At 38.9% G+C, this 22,148-nt stretch overlaps 1 protein-coding gene across 1 annotated transcript in view; it reads right to left on the minus strand.

Annotated features, from left to right (window-relative positions):
- Positions 1-254: 254 nt before the first annotated feature.
- STRN (striatin, calmodulin binding protein) overlaps positions 255-22,148 on the minus strand; it is a 157,337-nt gene continuing 135,443 nt past the window's right edge. Inside the window, exons 12-18 of the mRNA XM_006839359.1 lie at positions 17,769-17,816; positions 16,631-16,752; positions 10,643-10,810; positions 8,914-9,054; positions 2,231-2,338; positions 946-1,032; positions 255-863 (exon numbers count right to left, since the gene is read on the minus strand). Coding sequence (XP_006839422.1) covers positions 694-863; positions 946-1,032; positions 2,231-2,338; positions 8,914-9,054; positions 10,643-10,810; positions 16,631-16,752; positions 17,769-17,816 — 844 coding nt within the window. The 3' untranslated portion in view covers positions 255-693. The remainder of the gene's footprint in view (positions 864-945; positions 1,033-2,230; positions 2,339-8,913; positions 9,055-10,642; positions 10,811-16,630; positions 16,753-17,768; positions 17,817-22,148) is intronic.

Genomic DNA, 22,148 nt, shown 5'->3' on the forward strand with positions numbered 1-22,148 from the left:
TGTGGTACTGTAGGATCAGCACTGGACTGCTAACCACAAGGTCAGCAATTCAAAACTACCAGCTGCTTCCCAGAAACCCTAATACAGGGTTGCTAGAAGTTGGAACCTACTGGACAGCACATAACAATAGGTAAAATGCCAGTTGCTTTTCTAAGAACTAAAGAGAGTGAAATTAAAAACTCATGTTAACACTGCCTGGCCATTAGGCAAAGGGGTTAGTACAGCAGATATGGTAGATTACTATGTTAACTACCTAATGTGTTTAACAAGATTTCTCAACAGAGAAGTTTCCATTCTTCCATTACTCATCCCCAGCCATCAAGCTCTTTAATTATCACACAGGGAGCGCCCTGTTTACTCAATAGGAACAAGCCAAACCTTGTGTTCGCTCAGGCCAGCCTAGCGAATTGCAACAACCTCCAGGTAAAAGGGCCTATTTAGGGGAAATTTTGAAACAGTTTTCAGGCTCACAGATTCAGCTGAGCTTGCAGCAACCTGAACAAACCTTGGTTTTAGAAAACAGTATACGAATTGCAAAACTAGACTTTGATAAACGTTCATTCGCTGTGCTCCTTCCGCAGAACAAAAGGGCAGGAGGAGTTGGCTCTTGCCCTGGTCTTCGGTATCTCTTTTGTGCAGTTGCAGTTGATGATTTATTTATAAAGAGCTAGAAGGTGAATATGATGCACTGTGTCATACAAAGACTTTAGCCAGTGCGTCGGCTCCAGCACTGGCTATGTAGCATTTGGATGGGTGGAAAGCTACATCGTGAATTGATTCTTCAAACTTTTTCCGATGAGCTGTGAACTCTTGGATGCATGTCTTACTTTCTAGGTTCCATAAACGTATTGAACAGTCATGACCTATACCAAAAAAAGAAAGAAAAATTACACTGACATGAAAATAATACCCCAAAAATGAGTAATCTGTAGTTCATGTACTTACTACCAGACATCAAGTACAGGCCATTAGGATCAACTGCTAAACTTGTAACAGCTTCTAAGTGGGCTACCATTGAATGGATCAATTTGCCTTTGGAGGGGGGAAAGAGAAAAAAAAAAAAAGCTTAATATTAGCAGTATATTACCCTTTGTGAATGACTTTCTTCATCCTGAATAGATAGATGCCAGTTACCAGCTCTGGTGATTTCTCCAGTCACTCACACTATGTACTTACTTATCAACAGCTTTTACCATTAGCTAAAACAACTTCCCTCCTACCTCTACTCATGGCAGGGATAAAGGACAGCTCAATTTTCAGATTATAATTTTGTCTTTTAAACTACAACAAAGATCATCAGTACTGTGTACACAAATGGACCCTCAAACCATGTTCATTAGGAAGTTGGATATTATTAATCAACTACTTTGCATGCTGTAAGCCACACACCCACTGCCACTGAATCGGTTGCTACTGGCAAATAACACAGGTTGTGGGAACAGAACTCAAATTCACAGAAAGAAGAGACTTAGAAATACAAAGGAACAGAGAGAAAATCTGCCCATAGTTTTGGTGGAAACACTGTATGGAAAGGAATTGAAAATATTACATTACTCAGCTTAACTAGCAGCTAAGCAAGGTGAGCAAAAGCTAACACGTTTACAAAGCCAATAGCAGCTACTCATGTAAACGTGTCCGCAAATACATTGTACTTTTCTCAGCGCAGCTTGTCAGTTTCCTTCAGATTGTCAGAATGTTAGCCAATAAAAATGGGAGTGAGATACCTCCATTCATATCAATGAGTACCAAAACAGCATTACAATACAGAAAGGAGTAGCTCATGGAAAAACAAAGGAAATAAATTGCATGACTGAAGAGTTTTCTATCTGTAACACTATGACTATTCTATTCAACAAACGACCAGTTTTAAACAAAATAAAATGATCACATGCCTGTACTTCTAGCATGCGTCTACTTTCTGCTAATATACTCATAGCGATAGATGATTTTTATTAGTATCTGAATGATTATTTTATTGAGTCACTAAAAATAACGTTGACTCCAGGGCTTACATATAGTATCTATTTAACATTACATACACCAAGATGGATTCTAGAATGAAACTAGTTTCAGGCAGATGTGGATGGAATTAACAGAAACTGAGCTGGCCAAGTAGTTGTGTTTCACACCTCCCTTCCTCATTTCCTAAGTTTGATAAATACCAAACTTAGTCTACTTACTGTGGTCAGTGTTTTGCTTTAACAGTAATCAATTTTTAACTCATTCTTACCTGTATTGTTATCAAAGAATTTTATATGTCTGTCTTCATGAGCAGTGATGCTGATAGGAAGAGTGGGATGACTGATGACTCGGTTAATTTGGCAGGAAGTAGTGGCCGCTGAAAAGGAAACAATGAGGAGCAGCACCAATGAGCAAAGCTGATATCGCTTTACACAAAGGAAAACAGACTGAAAAGTACATGATGTGACTTTAATATGTCTTTAGTTCATTTATTCTGTGATTGTATCTACAATCTCAATGTTAGGAAATAAGAACCATCTGAGCCATATCAGACTGACAAATCATTCTCCAATATTCTGTGATGTTTCTGCTGTTTTAATAACATCCCAGTATTACTTACATACGGTGGTGGTTGGTGGTAATGTGCTGTGGAGTCACTTCTGACTCACAACAACCCCATATAGGGTTTCTGTAAATCTTCACGGGAACAGCTGGTAGTTTCGAACTGCTGACCTTGAGCTTAGCAACCCAATTCATAACCACACGCTACCAGAGTTCCCTTACTTACATATAGGTAATCCCTTAATTTAAATCTCAACTTTTTTTTACATACAGAGCTCATTATTACATTGTTGTTGTTAAGTGCCATCAAGTTGATTCTAACTCACAGCGATCCTCCATATGACTTCCAAGACTATAAATCTTTACGGGAGAAAACAGCCTCACCTTTCAGCTGCAGAGCTTCTGGTGGGTTTGAACCACTGACCTTGTGTTTAGCAGTCCAGTGCTTATCCTATAGCACCAAGATACACCTAACAAAGAGGGTTTATTAACTCTTAAATTTTCTCTTTCTCATTCTTCCTCATCATAATAGAAATGATCATCATTTGACAGTCCAACAGGTTTAGAATCTTACAATAGTAAGCCTCTAATAAACTAAACAAAACAAAACCCAGTGCCATCAAGTTCATTTTGACTCATAGTGACCCTGAAAGTAGAACTACCCCCATAAGCTTTCCAAGACTATAAATCTTTACAGAAGCAGACTTACATTTTTTCCTACAGAGTGGCTGGTGTGTTCAAACCACTGACCTTTCAGTTAGCAGACAAACACTTAACCTAGTGACTCTACGGCTGCTAGCAACAGTACTTACTTAATCATTGTCAAAGAAAATTCAACTATGAGCACAGTGAGGCAAGTAGGCCCGTATCACAGCAAATGAACCAGAAAAAAAAAGTGTGACTTTCTCCAAATCAAGCAAAAAAGCCAGCTCTTAGTTTCTGGTCTAATGCTAACTCAACTAAATTCTGTTGTTTCTGATTAGAGAAAACTTGTAAGCCCGCCTTCAGCCTATAACTGATTGGAATACCTAAAAGGGGTTCTACAACTTGCGCAGAGAAATAGGCCTTGTACAAAGCCTTCACAGAGTATGGGACTTTAGGTGGAATCCTGAGTCCCATCCACAACCTTGTGAGATGAGACACTCCCACTAGAAAAGACAAGCAGACTGGAACAGCTACAGTGACAGAAGATACATCTTCATGATGAACCTGACCTATACTCAGAGCAGTAGTTACTCTAAATACCAACAGAGAGGGAAAGAGTCTTCAAATCAAGTATCAATGCTCTGTACACAGGGTAGATAGGGACAGGCAACTTAGATATTGGCTATCTAAAATGAGGGGCAATAAAGGCACAAAGTGACTGGCTTACAAGGTTTCAAGAGGGAGCTTAGTTGAAGAGTGTGTGGGGGGGGAAGAGTCCCCACTGAATAGCTATCATCTTGTCTAGATGGGTCTGGTGAAAGGAGATGGGGGATAAGATTCGTAAGATTCAATAGTGAATAACTATTATCATGACTAATCGCGACTGTCACAATTATAAAGGTAGAAGTTTTGTAACAAAAAAAGGGGAGTGGTTAATCTCACAGTCCAGAAACAGAGGACCCTAGGACCAGCAAGAGAGGAACACACAAATAGAATGTGGGACCTTATCCAGAGAAGCATCAGAGCCAGTGATGGAGGCAGAGATGGGGGCATGGAGAAGGGGAGCGGCTGAGGACTCTAGATTCATCAACTAAGAAGAGAAGGACTAAGAACTGGTGGCCAGGAGGCAGACTTGCAGAATGTGCCCTTTGGAGATGTAAATTATTATATATGACTGAGTGGTTTTTTTTGTTTGTGTGTTTTTTAAAAAGCAAAAGTGGATAGAGAGAAATACTGTTAACTGGTGGTATATGGAGGGGATTATAATCAATGGAATGAAACAAGGTATATGATTTGTTGAATGTAAAACTGATGATCTGCCCTGTAAACTTTCACTCAATCCACAATAAAAAACCTTAAAATAAATAAATAAATAAATTCTGTTGTTTTTGTTAGCTACTACTGAGTCAGACCTGTCTCATGGAGAGGGAGAGTCCATGCACAATGGAGTCACACTGCCGCACTACACAGGGTGTTCACAGGTTGATTTTCTTCCTAGTCAGTCTTTGTTTGAAAGTTGTGCTGGAGCCAGCTCAGCATCCCTGACAGACAGGTGGAGGTGGTGGCTGGGCAGGAAATGCATGGAGCTGAGCCACCACTGCTCCCCTCCCAATGGCATATTTCAAACTAACAGTCATTGCCAAAGCAGGTACCTCAACTACCACAAGCTCCTCTTGACTTCCACCCATCAAAAGAAAAGCAAGAATTAAAAACAAGTTGAATTGGCGACTTTTGTTAAGATATTTTTTATAAGAAATAAACAGAATTGTACACAGGTAGTACCAGACATATTGGAGTTACAAGGAACCTCACTTATGATGGTCTGTTTTGTGTGCTTTTTGGCAAGCGAAAGGGAGTTGTATAATCTTACCACTGGTAATACCAAGGGGAGCTTCAAAAAAGTTCACGGACAAATGGCATTAAAAGATAATGGACCCTGGGACTATCAAGGGAGAAGAGCATGAGCGTAATGAGGGACCCTATCCAGAGAAGCAGTGACACCAGAGATGGAGGCAGAAGTGGCGGCATGGAGAGAGGGAGCAGCTTAGGACTCTAGAGTCATGGAAAGAGAAAGGCTGTGTGCTGGCGGCCAGAAGGTAGTCTTGCATAATGTGCCCTTTGGTTGTTTTAATGATTACATATTCCTAGTGTTTTTGTGTACATCCCCCACCGCCACTCCTACCCAGAAGCAAATACTGTTGAATAATGATGCACAGAGGAGATTGTAATCATTGCAATGAAACAATGAGTGTAAAACTGATGTTCTCCCATATAAACTATCACTCAATTCACAATCAAAATTTATATTAAAAAAAAAAAAAAGACAATGGAATTTTTCCACGAACTTTTTGAAGCCCCCTCATATGTATTAATGTAATTGCTGTTGCAATGCATAATTTACTGATGTTATCATTCTCAGATGTTCAATGTTATGATTCATAAAGACACTAGCAATAAAAGGAAACAATGAAAACTTTTTAAAAATGGGGTATTCAACTTACATTAAGGAGCCCTGGTAGTATAGTGGATTATGAGTTGGACTGTTAACCACAAAGTCAGCAGTTCAAATCTGCCAGCTACTCTATAGGAGAAAGGAGCTCTGGTAGCGCAGTGGTTACGAATCGGGCTGCGAGCCGCAAGGTCAGCAATTCGAAACTACCAGCCGCTCCGCAGGAGAACGATGAGGCAGTCTGCTCCTGTAAAGATTTACAGCCTCGGAAACCCTGTGTAGGGTCGCTAAGAGTCGGAACCGACTCCATGGCACATAACAACTACAACTCTATAGGAGAAAGATGAGGCTTTCTGCTCCCAAAAAGATTTACAACTTCAGAAATCCTATACAGGATCGGTAAGAATTGGAACTGACTCCCAGAAAGATTTACAACTTCAGAAACCCTATACAGGGTCACTAAAAATTAGAACTGACTGCATGGCACACAACCACCAACAACAACTTAAATTATAACCAACTTAGAACAAAGTCATGGGAATTGAAGCCCATCATAAATCAGGGACAACCTGTATAAAGATAATGCTAATTTAATATATATCAAAGTTTTTAAAAACTCATCTTATTCCCAGGGTGGAAAAGGTTCTTATAAAGGGCCGTATTAGGGCAAATGGAAAAAAATATGAATATACACAATAATTTAGGTAACAGTATTATCAATGTCAAGGTTCCTGATTTTGATAATGGTTATGCTGAATGGTATATGCTAAATGGTATAGAAATAGAAGAGCATGTTTTTCAAATAGTTCCTCACCAAAATGTATGTGTATACATATAGACAGAGTGATAAGGAAAATATGGCAAAATGTACACCATTGGTGAACCTGGGTAAATGACAGCCAGGAGTTCTTGTACTACTTCTACAGCTGTTTGTCTGACTCTGGGTGCTGGCCATGCACTCTGGATTCTGATTAAAGGCCCCTTGACCCTGTGCTTCAGCTCCACCTCCTAGACCCACTGAAACGTCAACTCTGCTCCCTCAGCTTTGGGCAGCAGTCTCACTCTCAGTCTGCAGAACTGAGCTGCCAAAGATCTGATTTTCTGAGACCTAGGAAACTGTGGCTTCAACCCTGAGAAATCCCAGCCACGGTATCATGCATTGGTATCATGCATTTAGACCTCAGAGGTCATGAGTCTGAAGCAGCTCTGTTCTCCGTGCTCATTGGTGCTCATTGTTTATTCTGCGTCTGCTTCCTGGTTCCTTGGCCTCTTCCCTGCTCAAGCAGGTGAGTGTCCCGAGGCACCTCCGGCCTGACAGCACTCAGCTCCTCTTGCTCTTTGGGTCTGTCCTGTGTCCGTGCTGTCTTGTAACCATCTCTTGGCTCTGCTGCCACTGCTTCCTGCCATTGACACAATCTCTGGTACTACAGCTCTCCTCACTTCCTTCTGAGCCTTCTTAAGAATTGACCTGGATGTCCAAAATTCCCCCAACATTCTTCTACAGTCAATCTAGACTTTTACTATTAGGCAGTTTAGTACTTTTCCTGATTCTACTCATTACCAATTCTAAAACCACTTCCAAAATTTAGGTTTCTGTTAAGAGTAGCACCTGATTCCAGTACCATATCCTATCTATTGCCGCTGTAACAGAAACATCATGAGTGGATGACTTCAACAAACAAATGTATTTGCTCAGTTAGGATGTTAAAAGTCCAAATTCACACCACCAGCTCTAAGGGAAGGTTTTCTCTTTCTGTGGGTTCACAGTTTAGGAGGAAGGTCCTTGGCTCCTTTCAGCATCTGTAGCCCCAGTATTCCTTGGAGAGCTCCGTGAGTCTTTGCAGCAATCTTCAATTGAGTTGAGGAGGTTCCCAGGGCAGGAATCTGGTTTCAAAGAGCATACTCTGCTCCTGGCTTTTCTTTCTCCTTCTCTCTGCTCACTTCTCTCTCCCTTTCTCTTGTAAAATAAAAGGTGTTTCAGACCACGTCCCAGGGAAACGCCCCTTACATGGATCAGGGTGGTGGCACGATTAAAGGTGGTACATCCCACTCCCAACCCCCTTACAACTGACGGGCTTATTATTATCAGATCACATCACGGGGAATCATTAGACAACTGCCACATTGTTTCACTACCTAACTGCCAAACCAGAGAAACATGGCCCAGCTAAATGGAAACATATTTTTTGGGAGGACAGAATTCAATCCACTACAGGCAGTACGTTCTTGACTAGTTATATTCAATTCAGAAGGTCCTACACAAAGCGATGTTTCATTTCCATGTTCAGACTATAAATTATTTTCTCCAAAGAAAACACAACTCTGAGCAATATCCCCTTTAATGTCTGATACAAGAACAATAACAACAAAAGAGACACCCTTTAAGTAAAATGCCCTTATTTTCCAAGGAGTTTCTCAAAGTGCCTCATTTGCTTTGAAATGTAGAAAATAAATATGATAGATGTCTAAATAGCTCAAAGTCCTACTCAAGTCTACTTCCCCCCTAAATTTTCACAGAAGAAAATAAGAGAAGAAAACAAAGGATTGGGAAGAAAAAATGGAAGCAATGCAAAAACGAATGAAGAAAAATGTTAATAATGACAGAGAAACAAATACATACACCATGGTAATTAGTTTTCAGATTAAAACAACCGTACATATGTAGAGGGCACTGGTGGTTTAATGGTAGAAATCTTGTCTTCCATACAGGAGACTTGGTTTCAATCCCTAATCAATGCACTTCATGCATAGGCATGTCTGTCAGTGGAGATTTGCATGTTGCTATGATGCAGAACAGGTTTCTGCAGAACTTACAGACTAGGAAGAAAGGTCTGGCGATCTACTTTCAAAAACTTAACTAATGAAAACCCTATGGATCAAACAGTACAATCTGTAACCAATCAAGGGGATGATGCAAGACTGAGTAGCATTTCATTATACTGTGCTGCGATGAGGCAAGCGCTGCAGCAGCTAATAACAACATCATATGTGGTTTTATCAACTTTAACCTAAAGTGTAGATTAGGGCTAAAGACAGAAAGCAGGAGCTAAACACAGACACACACACACAAACCTCTAGTATCTTCTTCATAACTTAACAAAGCATTTATTTCTAACTTTTTACAGTCAATAAGAAGTTTCATCAGATTCAGAGTTCTAAAACTGAAAACTTGATCTATATTTTACTCAGCACTGAACTTCGTCAAACTTTACACTAAAATTTTAAAAATGAAGTTATGAGAAATGAAAAATAGAAAACTGATCCAAACACAGGCTCTTAAGCATGGGTATACATACTTGTATCTAAGTTGGATTCTAAAGTGAGAATGCGCTGCTGTGTTTCCATGTTGAAGATGCTTGTATACCCTTTGCTGAAGGATGCTACCATATGGCTGGGGTCACTGCTCACTAGATCCACAGAGGCAGGGATTCCCAATTCTGGAAGAGTCAGAATATATCAAAGGAAATAATTTTTAATTAAAGAAGATACTTAAAAATGTGCTTATTATACAGCAAAATAAAGAGTAGCAGGATTTTAAGTTAATAAGACTTCCCATTAGAACAAGAACTTAGCTCTATATCATTAAACAGAGACTATTTCCTTTATGAGTTTTAACCCTAGCCCATTTTATTATCCATAAGTGTTTAACAGATTATTTTATTTATTAGTCAGCTAATATAGTCATGGTATACAAACTACTTTTAATATCAATATAAGAAAATAATACATTAAGGAGAGGCATACACTGTGTGTCTTTACTCAAAAATCAAAGAGAAAACACTTATGATCCACATGCTTTACTGCTTTCAACTTCATCTTGATGCTTAGAATGGCATAGCAGGAGCTCTTCATTAAGAAAACCCCAGGTCTTAGTAGGATTCTAACTCTCATAAATAAAGAATTTAAAAAGTCATGCAAATATCAAATAATAGACTTATTAAAGCCTAGAGAAAAGTTATGATAGCTCAAGACTAAAGGTGTTTTAATTTGCAATCCACCAAAGGTTAAAATTTGGAGCTTATTTATAAGCATAAAAAAATGATACGTGTGTATGTATGTGTGTCTATGGAGTCCTGGTGTGGCACTGTAGGATAAGCACTCGAGCAAGGTCAGTTTAAACTGCAAGTCAGTTCAAACTTACAAGCCACTCCTAGGAACCCTATACAGGGTCGATATGAGTTGGAACTGACTCGACAGCACTTAACAACAATAATACACACACATAAATATACATATATACACACACGAATCTGATTTTTTTCATTTGGTTCAAAATCTAATCAAAGAAAGCTAGCAGATTTTTAAAAAATTACATATATATAACAGAGTAATATTATGTATCAATATATCAATATATATAAATATATATATATATTACAAAGTAACATTATGAATGGCTGAAAAGCACATATACAATATTACTCAAAATAATTATCATCAGAGGAATGGAAATTAAAAGTACAATGAAATGTTACTATACTATACTCCAGAATGTCTAAAATTAAATATACTGATAACAGCAAGTGTTGGTAAGAAGGTAGAACAAGTGGAACTCTCACTGGCAGGAGTGTAAAATGGCAAAACCAGGTTTAGTAGTTTCACACAAATTTAAATAAACACATATACTAAGACCCAGCAATTCTACTTCTACTCCTAAGTCTTTACTTAGGAATAATAAAAATATACAAATGTTCAAAGCAACTTTATTCAAAATAACCAAACAACTGGAAGCAGCTCAAATATCCGTAAAAAGAAAAATGGATAAATAATGGTTTTATTCATATAATATGATAAATACAATTAAACAATAAAAATAAATATCACTCACAACATAAATTAAATCCAAAAATATGTTCTTTTACCAAATAATATGCTTTTTAACTTGTTAGAAATTCAAACAAGCATACTTTTGTTGCTTTAAATTTTTTTCCAATTAAATTTAAACAGATAAATAGAATTACCTATTTATTTACAGAATACGATATTTTATAAAAGGTTCAGCAAAGTAATAATAAAAGTATGTACCTTGATTATCATTAAATACACTTAGGGCTGGAGCAACCTCAGTTGTACTCCATAAACGGAGAGTACCATCTGCTGAACAGGATAGTAAACGTTGATGTGTTGCACTATAAGCCAAGCCCCAGACAGCATCGGTGTGGCCTAGCAGAGGGCCTCTTAAAACAGAAGGATCTAAACAAAAGAGCAAATTATAAAATTAGGAGGAAAAAAACAAGTCATGAATTTATTTGGATTCCAGAGAAAAGCAAAATACAAGCCAAAGCACCTTATACCAGCATAAAGTATGCTTTCTAGTTCCTATTATTCTTTCCAAAGACAGCAATAATGAAAAACAAACCTGGAAATATACAAATAAAGAGTCTAAAATTAAATAGCAGGATTTTTTTTTTCCGCTTAAAAATTAGGCATTTCCTTCCATCTCCCCTTATTCCTCCTGCAAAGGGACAATCTTCCATTTGCCTGGATTTAAAAATTGCAAGTTGCCACAAATCATGTGAATTTAATCTACCCGCAGAGAAATCACAGATCCTATTTTCTCAGGAAGTAAACAGAGAGAGCCTTCCCTCCTGTGAACTCCCTGAGCACACTGGATACACCTTCCTCAGGCCACTTCCCCTACTCTACAATGAATGGCAGTTATTCCTGGGGTACAACAAGCCTCAGACAGTCACAAAAGACATGACCTGAAACCTAGAGAAACCCCTAAATCCTCAAAGAGCACTAGCTGAGTGAGATGCCAATGTGGGGGTACCACTTTGCGCAGTCTCAAGACAAAAGTCAAACAAGAAACTATACATTGTTAATCCTAACAATGACTTCAAGAAATAATCTCAAAATGGCACATCGATGTTCAGACTGAAAATATCACCAGTGTTACTGTCTTACTTCCTTTCAAACAACTCCATCAAATATTTATTGAAGACACACTGTGTGCCATCATTAAACTAGCAGCTGGAGTTACACAGGTGATTAAGACACTATACAACCCCTGTCCTCAGAGTCTTAGTAGTCTAATGGAGAACACAATGTGGGTTAGTACAATCACAGCAATAGATGCCAATAACCAAGGAGAGTAACTGGGATGATGAGAAAGCTGTTTGAAGAGAGCTGCATCTAGAGTACATGGTATGTATAAATAGGAAATTAGTCCATCAATGAACAAAGGAAAGGCATTCTGACAAAGAAGGCAGCATCAACAAAATCACAGAATGAAAAATAGTATGACATATGAGGGAAATTATAAACAATTCAGTGCTGCTGGAAAGCGAGTTTAAGTCAGAAGTGAATGAGATTAGAGGAGAGTTTATGGTAGGATGTCTATGACAGGTTAAGGAACCTGAAAATCATACTGAAACCATTAAATGGTTCCCCAGGAGCAGCAGGGTTGATTAAGTGTTTAATAAGATAACTTTGGCCATAGTGTAGTACTGTAGAAGATAGACTAGACAGAATCAAGATGATGCAAAAGGAAGAATTATAAAATTTTAGTAAACTGGGAGAATGAATGAAGACCTAAGCTAGGGAAATGGTAAAAGGACCAGAGAAGAGCACAAGTAGATTCAAGGAACATCAAAATGACTAAGTATTTAATAGTATAGAAAACCAATTTGCTCTGTAAACTTTCACGCAAATCTGTCTCTCTCAGCCTGCCCCCAACACACACTAGTCTGTGAGTTGTTGTTAAGTGTCATCGAATTGGTTCTGACTCATAGCGACCCTGAGTAGGGTTCCCGAAGAGCAGCTGGTGGGTTTGAACTGCTGACCCTGTGGTTTGCAGTCCAGTGCTGATCCTACAGCGCCACACCAGGAGGCCAGTCTATGAGTAAAAAGGCACATAAGGAATCAAGGATAACTATTAGGTTTCTAGTTTAGGTAATTCCAGTAGTGTCCACAACTAATAAAGAATATATAGGAAAAGAAATAATATATGATGGGATTTACTAACAATAAAAGTTACTTTGGGATTTTTTGAAGGCAATCTGAAGCCTAAAGAAAAGTTTAAGCACCAACAAACAACATGTAAAACTATACAACTGGATTTAGTCTCCCAATCAGAGTTTATGCATTATTCTGCAAAAAACTGCACTAGGATTGCCTGTGTGCCATGGAGTCTGTTCCGACTCATAGCGACTATGTACAGGGTTTCTGAGGCTGTAAGTCTTTATGGGAATAGAACGCCTCATCGTTCTCCTGCGGAACACATGGTAGTTTTGAACTTCTGACCTTCCTGTTCGCAGCCTGATTCGTAACCACTTAGGATTGCTGTTGTTGTTATTATGTGCCGTGGAGTCGGTTCCAACTCATAATGACCCTGTACAGGGTTTCCAAGGCTGTAAATCTTTACGGGAGCAGAAACCCTCATCTTTCTCTCGCAGAACAGCTGGCAGTTTCAAACTACTAACCCTGCGGTTCACAGCCCAATTTGTAACCACTATGCTACCAGAGCTCCTTAACCACTTAGGATTGTTGTTGTTGTTAAGTGCCGTCGAGTTGATTCCGACACATAGCGACTCTGTATAGGGTTTCCAAGGAGCAGCTGGTGAGTTTGAACCACTGACCTTGCAGTTCAAACGAGTTTGCAGTCTGACGCATTAGCCCACAGTGCCACACCAGGACTCTTATGAAGGTTACATAACAGAAACTGTCAGAGTCAAGTATTAAAAAAGGCAAGAGAGTAGACAAATTTCAAAAAGGATGGAGTGGTCAACAATCTCAGATGGAGTCATAGATCTAATAAGATAAGGATTTAGAAAACACCTCTTGGGTCAGGCAATCAAATAGTTGATGATAGTATTGTTATATTTAAATGGTGTTGCCAGAAGTCAGAATACAGAGGGATGACAGTGAAAGAAAGTACACAGAATTGTTGTTTTCCAATGCTGTCAAGTCGGTTCTAACTCATAACAACTCTAGGCACAATAGAACAAAACACTGCCCAGTCCTGTGCCATCTTCACAATTGTTGTCATGTTTGGGCCCATTGCTGCTGTCACTGCGACAATCCATCTCATTGGTGGGGTGGGGGGTATCTTCCACTTCATCCTTGACCTCAATGTGCTGGACTGCAAAGTCAGTTTGAACCACAAGGTCAGAGGTTTAAGCTCACCAGTCACTCCTAGGAAACCCTATGCTGGATTGAGATGAGCTGGAATCGACTCAATGACACATTTGTCAGTTGCCAATTTTACCTAGCATGATGCCCTTCTCCCGGGAGGTTCCTTCTGATAACATGTCTGAAGTATGACCGATGAAGTCTCGCTATCATGGCTTCTGAGGAGCATTCTAATAATTCTGTTTTAGGAACACCCATGGGTGGTGTAAAAAATTAAGTGCTCAGTTACTAGCCAAAAGGTTGGTGGTTAAGTTTAAACTCATCCAGAAATGCTTCAAAAGGCAAGCCTGGTGATCTGCTTCCAAAACCCATAGCCTTGAAAACCCTATGTAGTATAGTTCTATGCTGCTCACTTGGGGTCACCAAGAGTTGGAATCAACTTGGCAGCAACTTCCACCTTCCCCTCAACTATATTTTCTAGAAGATACAATGAATAAAACTTGACGAAATGGGAAAAGAACTAAATAGAATGCAGAAAGGGAAATGAAATCAGGAAAAGGCTTCCCCTCACCTGAATATACTTAATGTTGAGGGGATGGAGAGAGAACAAAGAGAGTAAGGATGAAGGAGAGAGAGACAGGCTGACTGGCTAATAGAGCTGTGTCCCAAAGGGAATCAGAGAATGAGGTCCAAAGCAAGAGGGACAATTTATCCTCTGGGCAAGCAGTAAAAGAAGTAAGGAAAGACAAGAACGCATAAATTTGTGAGAGAATGAAAGGAGAGCTTGGCATCAGAGAAGGCACGCTGGGCCTCAGTTTTCTCTAGAGAGGGCAAGTCCTGTTGATAGCAAACTCTAGAGGCAAGGTCTTTGTTCTCATGGAACAGTCTCTGGCAGAATGTCTTTCACAAAAAGTGTTGGGAGAAATTTTCCTTTACTAAGTTTCTTACTTTAACTTCGGTTAACCATATGGTTGTTGTTGTTTTAAGTGCTGTCAAGTTGGTTCTGACTCATAGCGACCATGTATAGGGTTTCCAAGAAGCAGCTGGTGGTTTGAACTGATGACCTTATGATTCACAGTCCAGTGCTGATCCTAAGAGTCCTAGGTTAACCTGGTGGCAAAATTAAACTGATAATAAAGATAATATGAGACACTATGAGTCAGAGCCAATTTGACGGCACTTAACAACATGACAAATATGATCCTTTATATCTTTCTATAATTTAAGAGGAAACCAAATTATCCAATTTCCAAATAGTCTTTGCCAAAGAAATTTATGGTAACAGCTGGTGGAACTGGTGACAGATATATAACACACGCTTGGTCCTAAGACGAAAGGACACTTCTTAACTTTTGAGACCTCTTAGGAGTCCTGGTGCATCAGACTGCAAAGCTGTTTGAACTGCAAGGTTGGTGGTTCAAGCTCACCAGTTACTCCTTGGAAGCCCTATACAGGGTCGCTATGGGTCAGAATCGACTTGATGGCACTTAACAACAACATATTTTGGTATCATGGGCTTAAAAATATTTAATCTGTACACACTTCCAATAATTAATTGATCAAAGGAATGGTGCCAACATCCAATTGCCCTCAAAGTTATTTACAACAGTAATGAAATATCATTAGAGAATAGTTGATCATGAGTCAAGTAGCATACAGATGCACAAAATGAAGAAAAGAATCATCAACCAAGTCAGCATTTCAAATCAATAAGACTTTAGTAGTAGTAGTTGTTGTTGTTGTCAGGTGCCATCGAGTCGGAACCGACTCATAGCGACCCCATGCACAGCAGAACGAAACAATGTCCGATCCTGGGCCGATCTCACTACTGCTGCCACACTTGATGCCATCAATGATGCCACCTGTCCAATCCATCTCATTAGAGGTCTTCCTCTTTTTCTCTGACCCTCCACCTTACCCAGCATGACATCCTTCTCCAGTGACTGTTTCCTCCGGACAATATGTCCAAAGTATGAGAGACGAAGCTTAGCCATCCTGGCCTCCAAGGACCATTCTGGCTGCACTTCTTCCAAAACAGATCTATTGGTTCTTTTGGCAGTCCATGGCACTTTCAGTATTCATTCTCCTTCAACACCACAACTCAAAGGCATCAATTCTTCTACGATCTTCCTTATTTACTGTCCAGCTTTCGCATCCATATGAGGCTATTGAAAACACAATGGCCTGGGTCAGGCACACCTTAGTCCTCAAGCTGACATCTCTGCTCTTCAATACTTAAAAAAGTTCCTGTGCAGCAGATTTGCCCAATGCAATACGTCGTCTGATCTCTTGACTGGCTGCTTCCGTGAGTGTTTACAGTTGATCCAAGAAGAATGAAGTCCTTGACAACTTCAATCTCCTCTCCATTGATAAGAATGCTGTTTATTGGTCCAGTGGTTAGAATTTTTGTTTTCTTAACATTGAGATATAATCCATATCGAAGGCTGTGCTCTGTGATCTTCATAAGTATATGTTTCAAGTCCTCTTCACTTTCAGCAAGCAAGGTTGTATCATCTGCATATCGCAGGTTGTTAATGAGTTGTTAATGAGTCTTTCTCCAAGTAGTAGTAGTACTGAAGTGCTATTGAGTCAATTCTGACCCATAGCGACCCTGTATAGAGTTTCCAAGGAGCAGCTGGTAAGCTTGAACCACCAACCTTGCAGTTCATAAGACTTTGGAGTCTGATGCATTAGCCCACAGTGCCACCCCAGGACTTTGGGGGTTGGGCAATGTTTTCTTAAGAAGAATGAGTGTTTCTCTTCATTCTTTGAGTATTTTTTATCAAATTGCTTACCAGATACAGGGAGTCCTTCTTAACAAAATAAAGACATGGTTTTTGTTTACAAATTTATTTTCAGAAATAACTAATTATATAATTAGATATGTTAGAAAAATTGTAAGAACATTGTATCCTTTTAGATCTTTAGGGAATCACATACCATAAGAGTCATAGGGATCGACGTTGGGGTTAGTGGTATTCCAGCCCTGGATCAGTCCGTCAGTACCTCCACTGTAACACTGCTCCCCATTGTTGCTCATTACCACACACAACACTGGACCTCTGGGAAAGAATAGTCAATTTCTATCTGACAAGGTGACTTGTTAAAATTAGGAATGCTTAATCATTTAAATGGCCATTCTTCTACTTTTACTCTTGAATACAAGGAGTCCCTGGGAGGCAGAAATGGTTAAGTGCTCAACTACTAACTGAAAGGTGGTGGTTCAAATCCACCCAGAGTTACCTTAGAAGAAAGGCCTGGTGATTTATACCTCAAAGATCATACACTTGAAAAGATTAGGGAGTGCAGCTCTACTCTGAAATACATGGGGTTGCTATGAGTCCGAATGCACTTGATTACAACTGGTTTGTTTGCTCTTATCTTGATGAATAAAAAAGTACTATCAAAACATTGTTCATATTCTTCCTCTGCTAAATCAGAAGTCGGCAAACCAAAGCCTGCAGCTCATATCCAACCAGATGTCTGTTTTGGTGCAGTCCTCAAGCTAAAAATGTTATTTACATTTTTAAAAGAGTCATAAAACAAAAAAGCCAAAAAAATCAAGAATATGCAAAGAGTATGTGACTTCATAACTCTAAAAAAAAAATATTAGAAAAATATGCCAATCTCTGAGCTAAATCAATTGAATGGATATATTCCCTAAGCTTCAAGGGAAACAGAAAAAATGTATCATATGTGATCAAGATTAAAAAAAAAAAAAAATCTCAAAATATTTTTATCTAGGCTTTCTTAAAGAAAAAAAAAAATGTTAGGATACCTAATATTTAAACAAAATTATTTCAACTTAATTAAAACACACACACACACACACACACACACACACACACATACATATCCCATTTAGGCATCATACAAATAAAATTTAATTTCACCAAGTTCTATTTCATAGTGATAATTCTATTTCTAGCATTATATTATCTATCACCTTTTTTAACCTTTACAAAAAACACCAAATACAAAATAATAAATAACATAAATATATGATAAGTGAAAGAAAATATTCTAGTCAGTATGATTTACAATGTCGGTTTAAAACAAAGAAAAAGCATATACGTACCTATGAGCCCTGAATGTATAGATAGGTTCTACATCAAGAGAAGTACTCCTAAATTAAAGAGAAAAGACTTTTACCACTCTAAATTACAACAGTGAACAGTCTGTTTGAATTAATATATGCCAATAAGTCCTCTTTAGAAATATAAATGTTATGGTAACACACCATTCTAGATTACAAGCTGCATAAGACAGTTTACCTAACACCAATCACATACTACAACAGCTTCTAAGAAACAAAATCCTTGTGGAGTAATAACACCTTGTTTTATAGTGCTGTAAAGGAACCCTGATGGCTCTCTCTAGGAAAAGCACTGGACAAGGTCAGCAGTTCAAATCCACCAGTCACTCTGCGGAAGACAGACGAGGCTTTCTGTCCCATAACGAAACGCTATACAAGGATACTAGAATCAATTCTATGAAAGTGGGTTCTAGGGCTTTAGAGAGCCCTGGTGATGCTGTGAATTAGGAGTTGGGCTGTTAACCACAAGAAGGCAGTTCAAACCCACCAGCTGCTTCATGGAAGAATGATGAGGTTGGCTGCGCCTGTAAACATTTAGTCTTGGAAATCTTATAAAAGACCGCAATGAGTTGGAACTGACTTGGAGGCAGTGAATTTGGCTTTTGAATTTACAGCACTATTAGGCTTGTCATAATCAACCTTCACTCAGGGACAAAAAAAGCGTTTTAAAGAAAGTTCTGAATTCAATTTCCAATTCTGCCCCTAACTTGAAGCAACTTATTTAATCTTACAGAACATCAGATTCCTTTATACTTAAAATGGAGATAATAATGAAAACCTCATTAACATTAAATGAGATTCTGTAAGTAAAACAGCCTAACACAGAAATACACATAACACTAATTTCTTACTTATCGATTATCTTGTTACCTGACATTTTGCATTTACTGCAATAATAAAAAACATACTGCATTTTGTTGTTGTTTTTATTTTTTGTTTATTTTTCATTATAATAAAAAACATTAACGATGTACGCCTGGTACTAAAGAACACCTAAGTGAAAGGTGAGTGTAACGCTGGCTGTGGTGGCTAAGATGATGTGTCAACGTGGATAGCCAAGATTCTCCGTGGTTTAGCAGGCATGTAATATGACAGTGATGTAATGACACCATCATCCTCCATTCTGTGATTTGATGTGGTCGTCTTCCATTTTCACATAATGCTGATTTATGCACAATGGCCTGGCCTTTGGGACCTAACCATGTCAATAAGTGAGGAGTAGGTATAGTAGAATTTCAATAAATGGTTACTTTAATGTCCTCGGCTTTCCGTAGAGGTTAATATGTCTATCCTTGATATCTGTATAAGCTATCTAAGTCATCAGTTTATTCGTGACTCAGAACACCACTATGATACCTTACAGTGGTCAAAATAATTTATGGAAACTGGACTTAAGGGTAAGTATTTTCTACACTGTGGGAGAAAGATGTGGCAGTCTGCTTCTACTAAGATTAAAAAGCCTTGGAATTCCTCTGAACAGTTCTATTTTGTCCTGTAATCACAATCGAGTCCACAGCACACAAAACAACATTGTAGTGCAATTATCTATGTTGTTGTTATTGTTAAGTGTCATTGAGTTGGTTCCAACCCATAGCGACCCTGTACAGTTTCCAAGGAGCAGCTAGTGAGCTTGAACCGCCGACTTTGCAGCTCAAACAGCTTTGCAGTCTGGCGCATTATGTATAGGCATATGTTATGTCTCCTTAGACCATTTCCAAGGTTTAAATTCATAGATAAACTGGCCATATTTAATGCTGAAGATAAATGAAGATACTATTTCTAAGTGTCTTCAAGATACATCAACAAGAAACGTGTTACAATGCATTTCTAAATTTTAGTCTAGATTGTCTGATGAGACATTCACATTCTCTTGTCTAATATGGTGCTCACTGTGACAGAAGGCATTGTGAGTTATTTCTCAGCAATAATAGTTATTGCTGGGAAATAACTGTTCTCTGTTGAAGATACCTGAATCTATATGAGAATCAACTTGGTTTTTAGAAAGATCTGTTTGAGCTATCTGATGCTCAGTGGTAAATCAAGTAATCTGTCTACACTATGAATGATCTGCCACAGCAGAAATACCACTGATTTCTTTTAAATAGGATGAAAAATGTCCAGTTGTACTTTTGTTCAATAACAACTGCAGTGTTTGACACTGCAGTAAGATCCTTGGCTTGTTTCCAGGCTGTGTGAAACCAAGGGAAAAGAAGAGTTCCCAAAACGAATCCACCAAGAGGGATCACAAACTGCATGAGGGATCACAAACTCACTCTTTTGTGTCCTTGGTAAGAATGGAGCCAAGGAACTACGAGAAGCACGCTAGCAGTTAAATGATGGCAACCACTTTTGCCTCTCACACTACATACACTGGTGGGTATAAAAAGCAGGCTCAAGGCTTAAAGATAATATCAGAGAGAGGTCCCGCCCCTCTTTCCAATCAGCACTTTCCTTCCCACTACTCGAAACTTAGTGAATAACAGTGAAAGGAGGTGAGGGAGGTGTACTCATTTTAAACATGTCCTGGTGTGGCAATGTAGGATAAGCGCTGGACCGCAAAGTCAGTTTGAACTGCAAGGCTGGCAGTTCAAACCCACCAGCCACTTCTCAGAAACCCTATACAGGGTTAGGTATGAGTCAGAATTGACTTGACATCACTCAACAACAATAACAACACATTCTTGGGTGGTACAAATAGTTAAAGCGCTCAGCTGCTATTTCAGTCTACCCAGAAGCATCTCAGAAGAAAGGTGTGGCAATCTACTTCTGAAACATCAGCCATAGAAAACTCTATGGAGCACCGTTGTACTCTAACACACATGGGGTCGCCATGAGTCAGTACTGACTAGACAGAAACTGGTTTAGGAGTTTCTGGGTAGTGCAAATAGTTAATGCACTCAAGTGCCAACCACAAGGCTGGAGATTTGAATCTACCCAAAAGTATCTAGGAAAGACCTGGAGATCTACTTAGAAAAAAATCAGTCATTGAAAACTTTATGGAGCATGTTCTACTGTCACACATGGAATTATTATGAGTTGAAATTGACTTTATAGCAAGTGGTGCTGGTTTTATATTGGTTTCTAAGAACAGTAGAGAATTTCAGTGAGATAAGAGCTCCCCACAGATGATGGCTATTTAATACATTGTATAAAGACTGTTGGAGCCTGGGTAATGCACACAGTCTGTAATCAGCTGCTATCCTAAAGGTTAGCTGTTCAAACACACCCAGAGGCTCTGTGGAAGGGAAGACCTGTTCAACTTGTTCTGTAAAGAATATAGCTAAGAAAAATCTATGGAGCTACTCTGAAATACACTGAGTTTGCATGAGTTAGGGACTAACTCAACAGAAGCTAACAGCAATAATAACAACATAAGATCTATAATACATATTCACAAACCCTAGGGAAACCAACAGATGATATAACTTTCTCCCAAAGCATCAGTCTTCCAACCTAACATTACACTGTATGAAAGGGGAAATACTTTAAATTATGTGACACACAAGAATAGGTGGTTGTTGTTGTTAATGCCGTTGAGTTGGTCCTAACTCATAGCGACTCTGGATAGAGCTTTCAAGAAGCAACTGGTGAGTTTCACTGGCCGACTTTGTAGTTCAAAACGACCTTGTGGTCCAGTGCTCTCTCCCACAGTGTCAAACCATACAAAACGTAACATTCTTTGATGGTTACTAGAGATGGCAGGGGAGGAGAGGGGAAACACATGGTAGATAGTACCAAACCCATAGCCACTGACTCCATTCTAATTCATGGCGCCCCTATATAGGGTTTACAAGACTGTAAATCTTTATGGAAGTAAACAGCCTCATCTTTCTGCAGCAGAGCAGCTGGTAGGTTTGAACTGCCGACCTTGTGACTAGCAGTTCAGTGCTTATCCTACAGTGCCACCAGGCAGCCTCTGGTAGATTTATTGTTGTTGTTATGTACCATGGAGTCAGTTCCGACTCATAGTGACCCTGCACAGGGTTTCCGAGGCTGTAAATCTTTACGGGAGCAGAAAGCCTCATCTTTCTCCTACGGAATGGCTGGAAGTTTTGAACTGTCGACCTTGAGGTTAGCAGCCCAATTCGTAAGCACTATGCTAGACATCTATTCATCTATTATTTCTGGAAATGGAAAAGGTAGTACATAATATGAAAGAAGCCAAAATAACTTGACCAAGGTAAATGGAGACACTCAGAGGTACCTAAGAACAAAAGATAAATATAATAAATTCTATAACATACAGTTTGCAACAACAGTAACAACAAACAAACAAAAAAGGTGTGTGGTGACTGACATAGATAGTATTATGCTACATGTGTATAGAAAAGTAGATGTGAGCACATATCTATGCATACATAA

Source organism: Chrysochloris asiatica, unplaced genomic scaffold (genome assembly GCF_000296735.1).
Source record: "Chrysochloris asiatica unplaced genomic scaffold, ChrAsi1.0 scaffold00024, whole genome shotgun sequence".
Lineage (NCBI taxonomy): Eukaryota > Metazoa > Chordata > Mammalia > Afrosoricida > Chrysochloridae > Chrysochloris > Chrysochloris asiatica.